At 42.4% G+C, this 12,378-nt stretch overlaps 1 protein-coding gene across 1 annotated transcript; it reads left to right on the top strand.

The window, feature by feature from the left end:
• The first annotated feature begins 361 nt into the window (after positions 1–361).
• LOC130198532 (vimentin A2-like) lies at positions 362–8,848 on the top strand. The gene is made up of 9 exons (XM_056421722.1): positions 362–3,420; positions 4,009–4,069; positions 5,571–5,666; positions 5,937–6,104; positions 7,424–7,549; positions 7,766–7,986; positions 8,087–8,130; positions 8,234–8,319; positions 8,418–8,848. Exons 1-9 carry the CDS (start codon positions 2,828–2,830, stop codon positions 8,457–8,459), a joined length of 1,437 nt encoding a protein of 478 aa, XP_056277697.1. The 5' UTR covers positions 362–2,827; the 3' UTR covers positions 8,460–8,848.
• Positions 8,849–12,378: the final 3,530 nt, after the last annotated feature.

The following is a 12,378-nucleotide window of genomic DNA, read 5'->3' as shown; positions in this document are numbered from 1 at the left end:
TCAAGCATATAAAAGTACTCTTTTTAGAAGTAAGTAATGAGCTAGTTTTTTGATACTTTACCGATACGTACATGTATAGTTGTCAGCTAATCCATTCGTTCCCAGGCATGGCTCCACTAAAGGCGCTCAAGGAACAGCAATTGCGAGACGATTATGCTAATCTGTTGTAATTATCTGGGTCGTTGGACTGATTCTTCGCTTTATTGTGAAAACAGTGGGAGATTTACCTCTTTGGGCCTCAAAAAGTTATTTAAATGAAACTGTCTGAGAAGTTAAGAGGACAAATGGGTCTTTGGTGGAATAATTTATAGATGGGGGGGGGAAGAAATTGAGGAGGGGCCCAAGCTATAGACACTGTTTATTTTCCAAGGTTGGGAACGACTGCATTAGTTTTTAACACTCAAACTTCTTTTTTTTGTTCAGCAAATCTTTATCTGACTCTAGCTGTCAGATAAATAGAGTGGAATGTAGTCGGGTAGAAGCTTAAAGAGGAAATTACTTTTACTTAATTACTTTCAGCTATTGATAATAATCTGACCATCAGGCCCAGATGTGACAACACAATCATTGTGGGCCCCTTGGCATCGACCTTTTCACATTTTGATTTACTTCACTCTGATGTATTCACTGAGGGCCAACAAAGACATTGGGCCGCACTAAATCTGCCATGTCATGATCCACACAGAAGCGAGCAAGCGTATCAGGCAAAAGCAAAAGTTACCTAAAATAAAACAAGGACACACGGTTGCTGCGTGCACAACCACACACTAATGTATGCAACTTTATAATCAATATAACGCATTAATCTGCAGTTAGAGTTAACCTCTGTCAACAGGATGGCCCCTGAATCTGTCTCGGTTTCAACGCTGGCTAATAATGTTTGGGCCGATTGCTATGGCGACTGGGCCCGCGGGTCGGTGAATCGAGATCATGGGAGATGAAACAAAGGACGCCATTTTGCTGCCCGCCGCCTGCGGGTTTGACGTGATGACACCTTAAAAACAAGCTTAAACTTATCTGTTTCCCCATCCCATTATATGCTGACCGAGCCTGGCTAATGTTGAGTCTCATTTGGCTCTTCTTCTCGCCCTGTCGGACATTCTGTGTAATGATCGCCCCTGCAGTGTGGTTGCTTTGGAGAGAAAAAAAGAAACCTAAGCAACAAAAATAAATGGACAAAACAATAAATTCCAAACATTGCCAAGAATGGGAGTTATTTGGCCTAAACCATGGCGCTGGCACACACAGGGCGACAAACAATAATTCCGGCCTGCAGTCGGCATTCTGTGGCTGCAGTTAGGTGACAGATCAGCAGTACACAATCCCTGCTCTGTTTGTGACAATCCCGGCCTCCTCTGTCTGTCTCTGTGGACAACACTGGCAGCGGCTGGCTCATAATGGGCCTGGGAGCAGGAATTTGTGCCCCCCCCCCCCCCCCCCTGCCTCTAAGCGAGTGTTGATCATGTGAATTTCTATTACCTGTTTTCGCAATTGGGTGTTGAACTCCTTCTGGGACCCCTGTGTTGGCCCTTTAACACCACTGGTATTGATGAATTCGCGAAGCCAATACCTGTAATATATATTAGCCGCATAAAATCAGTTCCCTCTGAATGAAAAGTTCTCAATATATTTTTTATATTTTTCAAAGTCATCTTTATTGTCACTTCTTCAATGTGTGCAAACATACAGAGGATCTAAAAATGCGATTCTCTCTCGTCCAACACAAAGTGATTCATAATAATAATAATAAAGTAATAGAGCGAGAAACAGCTAACAACAACAACAAAGAACATTTCTACATATACATTTCGTCTCCAATACCAAGACACATTTGTCTCATTTTTGTTTTACATTTAGAGAATAAATTACAAAAATAAAGCTCACATAGTCGCTGGGTTTTTCCCTGCACAATCATATCTCGTGGGTGTGTGTGTGTGTGTAGGTGTGTGTGTGTGTGTGTGTGTGTGTGTGTGTGTGTCAAACTACTGCAGCCGCCTGAACCCGCAAGACAAAAATGTGAAACTCATGTGTGAAAGAAATATTTTTGCATTTAGGCTTCAGACTAGTTGACAAACAACCACCACTTATGTTGTGTTCTGTATAAAGAGCAGCAGCACCGTGTGGCCGAGAAATATTATGATGCAATGCTTCATAAACTGATTTGACAAACATCATGTGAACATGCGTACGTGTCTGGGGAGCGAGAGGAGGAGAAAGACATTGATTAAATGGAGAAATACCATTTCAGGAAGCACTTCTCAGCCCTGTATCATGGCACTATGGATTGTGAGGATGACAATTTCCTGACGGAGCTGTGGTAAAACCCTCTTCTCCAAAATAACACTTTACATGTGTCTGTGTCATCTACATTTTCATCTTCTGAATCCTGACAAATAAGAAGTTGAAATTGTTCGGGGAGGTCACACCTACATCCTACTTGTTCAGGCTTTTCTATTTTTTGTGGACAGATCACCACAATCCAAGAGAAATCCTCAAAAGTAGCCTTCTATGAATAGCCCAATTCGCATCTCCTGACACTCACGTGCTGTTGTTTAAACCAACGTAATTACCCAAATGTGATTTCAGCTCGTGCACAGTGACATCTCTGATGTGCCAGACCCTTTAAATTGTTTATTTGTAATGACTTTATTGTGCGCAATAACAGTTTGGCCCAGTTGGATCCAGGTTCTGTTCGGTACCTGAAAGACAACCTCCTCTCGTTCCTGTCTCTGATTGGTTAGTCCACATATCCCTCGAGTCAGCGCCGAGTCAGGAGACTATAAATCGGGAGTGATTTAAGGAACGCCTTCCTAGGCGCACTCCGCTGATGCACACGGGACAAGAACAGCTCCGAGCTATTGAGAGAAACGATACCACAAAGATGTCTTTTAAAGTAGGCTCGCAGTCTTCTTACAGGAAGATGTTCAGCGGGGACAGAGCCGGTATCGGGTCCGGGACCAGGACCAGCTCCTCCACGCGCCAGTTCTCCAGCCCCGTGCGCTCCTCCCGGGTGTCCTACGGGCTCTCCTCCGCCCCGACCGTGTACGCGACCAAGACCCAGCGGCTCCGGAGCAGCGCGGCCATGCCCCGGCTGTCCTCCGACCACCTGGACTTCTCCCTGTCCGACGCCATCAACAGCGAGTTCATGACGAACCGCACCAACGAGAAGGTGCAGATGCAGTCGCTCAACGACCGCTTCGCCAGCTACATCGACAAGGTCCGCTTCCTGGAGCAGCAGAACAAGATCCTGCTGGCGGAGCTGGAGCAGCTGCGGGGCAAAGGCACGTCCCGGGTCGGAGATCTGTACCAGGACGAGATGCGGGAGCTGAGGCGCCAGGTGGACCAGCTGACCAACGAGAAGGCCCGGGTGGAGGTGTACCGGGATAACCTGGCGGAGGACATCGACCGGCTGAGAGAGAAGTAGGGCTGTGTCCTCTGTGGGATGTTAAAGAATCCTCACTGCGGATGTTATTCCATTTCCAATAAGCGCAAATGCGCTTATTGTTCGTAAACTTATTATGCAGACTTCACCATAGACTTCTTATGCCCGACACTGCGCTAAACCGGAACATGAAGTGCTGACGCAGCTCTCTGTCCGACTGAAGTTTAATTCTCACTGAAATTGAACACAGTTTATTTTATTCAGCCCAATATCACAAATAATTCAATTTAGGATATATATAATCATTTTTTGCTTCTACCTATACATTTTCAGTCTTTCTGTTTTGTATATTATATAGAATAATATTGTCTTGTATTGCAATGATTGACTGAATAAAATACACAACAACAAAAATACACAACAACAAATAACGAATTTGCCTCAGTGGGCTTTACAATCTGTCCACATACAACATCCCTGTCCCATGAATTACATGTGGTCATGCCTGAAGGAGTGGAGGAAAAGGCAAACAGAGGGGAGGCATGAAGAAGGAGGGTTGTGTCAGTTTTCCCCTTCGCCTGTTCTGAAAATTGAAAAAAAGGGATGCTTTTTGTCTGTCCCTGCAGGTTGCACGAGGAGATGTCCCACCGGGAGGAGGCTGAGGGCACCATGCATAATTTCAGACAGGTACATTATGATTTCACGTGATGAAACGGAAGTGTTGTCCCACTGTTGGCATCGGGTTCATCCTCACTCACTCACCTCTGTTGTTGTTTAAATGTGATAGATGGGAATCTTGCGAAGAGAGTGACAAAGGGGAATGACTTTCTAGAGCAGAAGATGCTGACGGCTTCTGAGCACCCCCACCCCCCCACCCACCCACCCACCACCCACTTGTTATTCCTGCTTACGTGGCGCTTTAAATTGATGACAAGTTATGTCAAAGAGATGAGATAAACTTCAATGATCTCTGAGTCTCAATTTGAACTGCACAACAGCAGATTTGAGCCATGATCCCAAGTAGAACCGACCCTGTTGCGCTACAAAAGACCACGTCATGGCTGTGGAGTTTAATCAGGCCTGCAGTGAGAGGAGATCTTTTTTAAGTCTGACTGGTCACACTGAATGAGCTGGACACCACAACCAACGTGGGCTCAGCGTGGTTATCAGAGCGAGAAGACGCGCCGCCATGCGATGTGGCCGTCTCCCTCTGGGAAAGCTTCGGAGCTTAGTAATGTCACTCCTTATCGTTTTTTCGGGGATTTGTTCCCTCCCACTGGGTTTAATGGAGATTAATGAAATGATGAGTGATGCAAAAAGTTTCAAAATGAATTTCGCTCCAGTGATGATGTGATTTTTAGGGCATGCAGGAGTGTTATCAATACAAGCCACCGCTGTGACCTTTGTCTATCTGAATGGCAGGAAGGAAGTCCGCCATGGTGGCACAGAGTCAACAATGCAGGGCCTGCAGCCGGCTCTCGCTCAGTCAGGCAGACAGTCACTCTTCCAGCCCCCGGGCCTGCTTTGGGAAACCCTGCTGAATAGCACACTTTGTTTGTGTCATTAGAGCTCCTTCATTTGCTGATACCTCAATTAGCAGCCTGCCAACGGCCCGACAAAGCCCAGCGGTCTGGTGCCACGCCGAGTGTTTACCTACGAGAGATAGCATTCAATAGAAGGCGGCGGGATGTGTTGAATACAACACAATGTTTGACGATATATTATGTTGTAATAAGAGCATTTGCTTCATGCTTCATTCAGCAAAGTTATCAAACGGTGAGGTGCAGTAATTACTGTATCTTATAACACTCAGTAACAGAGTTTCTAGTGGAATGATTCAATTGACATACTTTCAGGGTAAAGAAAATGCAGTTAGGTAACAACAAATGGGATTAAAGGGCTCTTGAATAATGCTCTGTGGCTGTGGTTGCTCAACAGTGATCAGTGATTTCTTTAAAAGCTGCTGCAGTATATACGACACATGGAAACATCTGCAGTGACACTCGTCATGTGCCTGCAGTACATTTCTATTGGATGATTGTGTTTGTGACCTTGCCTCTCCGCTGAACAATGGGACAGTGTGTGTGTGTGTGTGCGAGTATTTTTCCTTCTCTGTCAGCAAACACATGATGTATAATTCACGTCACTTTCACCAGTCACCTTCTTAACAGTCAGTGTCACTGCACAGGACGTGGACAACGCCGCCCTCGCCAGACTGGACCTGGAACGGAAAGTGGAGTCCCTCCAGGAGGAAATCATCTTCCTCAAGAAGCTGCACGACGAGGTGAGCGTCCTTTTCTGTGTCTGCAGCTGACCCGGTCTGCTGTGGAACCATCGCACATGTACTGCCTAAGAAGCTAAAGGCGCCCGACTGAATACCGGACCACATATTATGATATATTTGTTAATCTGGCCACTGGCCAAATGAGGAAATCGGTAGGGTTCAATGCATCAGAGCAATTAAAATACCGCCAGAAAAGTCCTACAAAAGTATCCAAGAGGCCATTCAAATACACAGTCTGTGTACTTGTACATTATATTGATTATATTGCAGGAAATGCTGGAGCTGCAGAACCAGATCCAGCAGCAGCAGCAGCACGTGCATGTGGACATGGAGATGGCTAAACCCGACCTGACCGGTGCTCTGAGAGACGTCCGCTTGCAGTACGAGAACCTGGCCTCCAAAAACCTCCAAGAGTCTGAGGAATGGTACAAATCCAAGGTAAAGACGTTCCGCAAGGATGGAGAGGAAAAAAAGGTTCAGGAAATCCAAAAGCAACAGAATTAATGTGTTAGAACAAATGTAGCTTATTATGGATCGATAAAACTTAAAGCAGCTATAATCAAAATTATTTTTGGGGGGAAATGATCACTTGACTGCTTGTCAATCAAATAATCAAACATATATTTCAGACTCACGGTCCAAATAGTACAACACATTGAATACATAGACCTACAAATGCCTTAAATAGACATCTGTACCAACGTCTCCACAGCTGAGACTGGTAGCGTGTAGAACTCAACTTTATGTTTGATAAAACCCATGATTATTTAATTAACCCGGCAGATACATTTATACTTAAGATTTCTTAAAACAGCTTGGAACATATAACTCCTTCAGCCACAAACATTTTACTAGCTCGACTTCAATATTGTCATGGCATCATTATGAAGCTACTTGAAGTCTCTGTAATTTAGCTTTTTTGTAATTAGACCACAAGTGTGCAGTGTAAAGAGGTGTACAATATGCTCTGAGCAGAGACATCTTCACTCCATCTGTATTTGAACACCATTATATATTGAACCCATCTGACTCTGCAGATCCCTTAAACCTTATGGAGCATTTCATTGACTCAGCTCTTTCTTTTGGATTTCTGGCCCCCATCTTTACTGCTTTGGTCCCTTTTCATGGCCCTTGTCAGCAGTGTTCTATGCTGCGGGACTCGGGAGGCTCGACCTCCTAAGCACCAAATAGCTGACAAAGTAAGCAACCAACTGGTGAACTCTGAGTAGCATCTAGCAGCCGAGGGGACATATAATTCCCCCAGGATATGGTAGAGACCAAAATGGAGCTAAAATAGACTGAGTATTGGACCGACATTCATCAGGTGGCCGAAACACAACTCCAAATGAATGATGCTGCTCCTCATCCTCTCGACCTGTTAACAGGTGTCTCTTCCCTCACAAGTTACCTGGTGTGTTTACAGCGTGTTTCCACTGCTCCTATGTAGCCAAAGAACAGCTTGTTTTAAGTTTGTAGTTTTTCCGCGTAAAGGCTAAAAACCAATGCTGCAAAGAGGAACCTCTCCTTCTCTATGACCTTCAGACATTGGATTGTTGTGAATAGCGTTGCCTTCCACCACCGCGCTGCAGTGTAACGTCGACGAGCCTTTTTGTAGCCGCATCTTTCATCATTTACATGCTTCACCTTACCAGCCAGAGGCAATATTCCTCAACCTCTGACTCGTCAGTTATTGAACAGTGGATTTCATTTCTCCGTTCTTCCCCTCTTCTCTCCGCCTGTGTCACTCTGGTTGCCAGTTTGCTGATCTCACCGACGCTGCAGCCAGGCACAGTGATGCTCTGAGACTGGCCAAGCAAGAGGCCACTGACTACAGACGCCAAGTGCAGTCCCTTACTTGTGAGGTGGATGCCCTTAAAGGAACTGTGAGTAAAATAATTTCGACTTCCGATGACAAAGAAATGAGTTTTTCTTGATACATAGCGGGAATCAAACAAATGGACAAAAGGAATTGAAAAATAGTTGAATATTCAGCGATAGTTTATTTCCACACAAAAAAAAATCACCTTTTATATTTATTTTCTTATTGACATTTATTATTGCCTAAGTGTCATTTTGTTCCCACTTGGCTGACCTTCCAGAACGAGTCCATGGAGCGCCAGATGAGGGACACGGAGGAGAACTTCTCCCTGGAGACGGACGGTTCCCAGGACACCATCGGCCGCCTGGAGGAGGACATTCACAACATGAAGGACGAGATGGCTCGTCACCTCCGCGAGTACCAGGACCTCTTGAATGTCAAGATGGCCCTGGACATTGAGATCGCCACCTACAGGAAGCTGCTGGAAGGAGAGGAGAGCAGGTGGAGAAAAGCCTCGCTGACAGATATGCGCATGAAAAATCACGGCATGCAAACAGGACACCCATGTTGATTTGCGGACTACACTTGCTCCCTTTTTCAGAATCGCCACCCCACTGCCAAACTTCTCATCTCTGAACCTGAGAGGTAGGATGGCAGTCCGCCATGTTGTAACAGCAGGAATGTTAGCATCGGTTATTAAATTGCCGGATAATATAATAACACACACCGTTTGATTTATTTTTGTTAGAAGCTATGCTTGATTCCAAACCCCATTTTGAATCTACAACTACTAGGAAGGTTCTGATCAAGACCATTGAGACAAGGGACGGTCAGGTAGGATCCACTTCAAGTGATTTCCAATTAATAAAGTAGTTTTCTGTTGGTTATTTTCCCTGCTCACATCTTTCTCTGTCCTCCACATCCTCATTCAGGTGATCAACGAGTCAACCCATAACCACGATGACATGGAGTAATAATATCTTTGCCTTTTTGCCAAACAATCAACAAAAGCTATATGAAGAAACACATTTCACCAGAGCTACAAGCAAGCAAACAAACAAACAACACAAAGAGCAAACCGCTTCAAAAAGTGCCTTTAAATGTGTGATGATCCAGTACGACTGTTAGTTGACACAGACTGTATTTTGCTTCCTTTACTGCTGAAAGTATTATCTTTTGTTACATTTCTTTAGACACAACAATGAAATCACCACAACATAGAAATCCTTATTGAGGTCTACAAGAACCTTTATTTCAAACCAACAAAGTGTTTTTGATCAATACAGCATGCACACTCCAGGACATATGTATGCTAAAGATGTCACAATTGCCTGTACGCAGCAATAAACCAGTAAAAACTCAACACTGTGCATTACGTGTACTACTTTGCTGGTATTTGCTGGTATTACTTTTATGGTAATGAAGTAGAAGTAGTAAAACAATGGCTCATATGAATAAACAGTGAAAATTGTCATTATTTGAGGTAATAACATCCACCATGTGCCCCACGATCTTAATTTTCTTCTCTCAATGAGGTAAGAATATTACCTGCATCGACCGTGTCAAGCAAAACTTATTTGGAGACTAAATCGTCAAGCTATAAGATGTCAAATAATTTGATGATTTAAAGCAGACTAAGCTGCAAAAGAACAGAAGAAACGTTGATATAATACAGAGAACAAACTTATTGTCTTATTTAGGAGCTTCAGCTGGTCTCCTGTTTTATCTAAAAAATGTCCATACATAAAAGAGAGAAAGTATTAGAAACAAGTATAGAAGTATACAATCCAATGCAAGCACTAACAGTGGCCCTAAATGTTAAATTACAACATTTAAATTAACATCTTTCAACAGAACAAGCTACATAAAGAAGCTTGTTGTTGTTGTTGTTGTTGTTGTTGCAGGGCTGTTGTATTTGACAATAGGTTGTAGATGTGTATAATAAACTAGTGTGCAGTGTCACACTTTTGGAGTGTATATTTTATTAATGATAGCTTCGACTTGGTGGATCCATAAGCATTCCAAGGGCAGCAGATTTGACTGTCATAACAGTCGCAGTAGAATAGTTGCAATGAAGTACATTTAGTACTCAATTTTAAATATATTCAGAGAAGAAAAAAAAGAACATCTACAATTCCAGGACAACTGTGCAAACTCCATCAAATGATGAAGATCAATAGACGTGATTGAAAGCCTCTACATTGAAATTGAGGTAGGATTGTTTGTTGACACTGTTAATTAACTATCAAATGTAATAAGCATAAATGAAACACATCAACATGTTGTATGAACATTGAATTTGCATAATAACATTATAGACGTAGCTACGTACATTTGCTTAAGGACTGTACTCAAATACAGTTTTGAGATACTTGAGAATTTCCCTTTGATGTTACTTTAAACTCCATTTGTAGAATAAGGCATATATTAGTGCCAGATTCGTGTCTACTTTTTACTCCACTAAATGTATCTCTTAATGTTAGTTTTTATATGAACAACATATTGGTTGTTAATTAATGATGCATTGTGAAAGGTTTAACTACCAAACTGTACACATATAATGTTACAATTGACTCCCACTCTGCTTCCAGACAGCTACTTCTCACACACTGCAAGAGGCAATAGGCATGTTTTACTTTTGATACTTTCGTGCATTTTGTACAGCAGAGTTTTCTTTAAGATTTTGACATTTTGAGTTATTTGACATTGTTGCATCTGAAAGTAGAAACCTTTTCTCGTTCAATAAGCTTTTTATGATCATGATCCTTTATGGTTTACACATTTGTTCAAAAGTAACATCAAGATTATTGAAGCTACCTCATGAGATCTACTCTGGCAGTATGGAAAATAAAAGGTGTTTCCAGTATCAGTCTACAGAAGAGGGATACAATGCAGCGAATCCACCGACAGCCGACTGTATTTTACTGCCCCCTGTCGTGGAATAATGTCACCTGCACTCCCTTCAGAGATGGATCATCAACGGAAGGCTACGTTTAGTAAGAAGTTGCAGAAGCCTCTAAATCCCATTTTAATGTATATCTCTGATTTTGACCAGGACTAAATCTCGCGAACTTTTAGCCCCAGTCACGTGAACAACGTGATTATAAGAAATAGGAATCTACCGGTATTGTTTGCATATCTTAAGCGACATAATGTCTCTTTAAATCAGTACATTTGTATTTCTGCTCATTTGAATAATACCGGATACGGGCCAGTTAATTGATGCCGCTTGTTTTCGCCGCTCTGCCCCGAGAGATGGGTGTGTTTGTCGACGGAGCAACTTTCTCCATGTGACGTGCCCGACGGAGGGGACACAAACCAATTGGGACATGCCGACATGACCCGGTTAAACTCTGCTCTTCGATTCATAAATCCTTTTAAAGTCTCGCTGTCAGGTACCTTTGACATAAATGATAAGATAAGAGTGTGTGAAGGACAAGAGGTGAGGGTTTTTCTTTCACACTGTTCGTTGGTTTTGGCGAGTAAAACAAAAATGGAGTCAAGAGGTTTTGAGAGGCGTTAACGTTAACATGAAAGGTAAACTCAAAATAACCGATTCCGAGTGAAGCTTTTTTATTTCTTTTGAAACCTTTTTTGTTTGTTTTGGTGATGGGCTCCGTGACTTCCGCTCTAACACGGACAAGAAATGCGTTGGTGAAAGTGGGTTCAGAGCCGGAGAACCATGACCCGGAGAGAAAGAGCGCGCGCTTCAACGTCTCGTGCCAAACCACACGCCAGAGTTCCCGCCAGTCGCTGTCCGAGGTGCTGAGCAGACAAGACGCCGAAGGAGTCAAACTAACTCCGAAGAAAAATACTTTTGAAGGTCACCACAGCGGTGAGTTTAACGTCTACTGAGCATGAAATATGAGAAGTTACCCACATGTTCGTTTAAGGCGCAAACAACCTAATTAATATTGTGTATATTGTTATTAAAATACATTTTACTTTGCTGGGATATTTATATGTTATGGTACTTTCTTCTCCTTCACTATTCACGACGTGTCAGATCACTTTTTATACAAAACACATCAATTTATAAAAGATGATGCATCGTTCTATATTAAACTACCCATTTGTGAAGTTGTTTAAAAATAAATAAAAAAATATACAATGTAAAGTACCATTTACTAGGGTTGGAAATGTACTTTATTTTGTGCACCTGTCGCTATGGCAGCCATTCAGTAGATTATTAGTGTTGTTTTTGGCTGGTGAGGGAAGAAAATCTGGTGCAAATGTCCAACCCGGTACTGATTTATAAATATATCGATTATGTCGATTCAATAACATGACAATATATCACGGATATGGGCAATTCTGCATAATGAGCACTTTCACTTTTAAATACATTTTGTTGCCATTACTTACTTATTACTATTTTGTATTTCAAAATCTTTATTTGTAATGGAGTAAATGTATAGCGTGGTACTGATACTTATTCTTGCACAACCAATAGCGAATATAAACCTTTTTTTCACAGCAGGCATTTTGACTTGTCATTGCAGGAAAAAGCACACAGGTGGAACTATAACAATAACGATCCAATACAGTGAACCAGCATGTGCAGTAGCAGTTGTCATTAGTGTTACGGGTTACACCTGTGCTTTTCCTGCCTGCTCTGACATGTCAAAATGTCTTCTGTAAAATAAGGTTTCAATCAAACTAAAATTATGCAGAAACCTTTATTATCTTACCAGGAACATGCTGTATTTCAAGTAAAGTATCTCAAATTGTACATAAGTACTGTATCATAGTCACAGTATCCTACTGGCATTCAATTTACCCATGCAGTTCATCCACGTTTGTCTTTGTACTTGTTTAAATGTATCCCCACCTCAAAGCCACATAATGCACTCTCTCTCTTGATGGATGTCAGAGAAAGTAGACGTAAAGGTT

Source organism: Pseudoliparis swirei, chromosome 8 (genome assembly GCF_029220125.1).
Source record: "Pseudoliparis swirei isolate HS2019 ecotype Mariana Trench chromosome 8, NWPU_hadal_v1, whole genome shotgun sequence".
NCBI classification, from domain to species: Eukaryota; Metazoa; Chordata; class Actinopteri; order Perciformes; family Liparidae; genus Pseudoliparis; species Pseudoliparis swirei.
Note: the sequence above shows the minus strand (reverse complement) of the source record. Positions and strands in the feature narration are given on the sequence as shown.

Coding starts and splice junctions, on each gene's coding strand:
- LOC130198532 (XM_056421722.1), top strand. CDS start 2,828: ATGCACACGGGACAAGAACAGCTCCGAGCTATTGAGAGAAACGATACC. Junction 6,105..7,423: donor AGGAATGGTACAAATCCAAG/GTAAAGACGTTC, acceptor TCTGGTTGCCAG/TTTGCTGATCTCACCGACGC. Junction 8,131..8,233: donor CTCATCTCTGAACCTGAGAG/GTAGGATGGCAG, acceptor TATTTTTGTTAG/AAGCTATGCTTGATTCCAAA.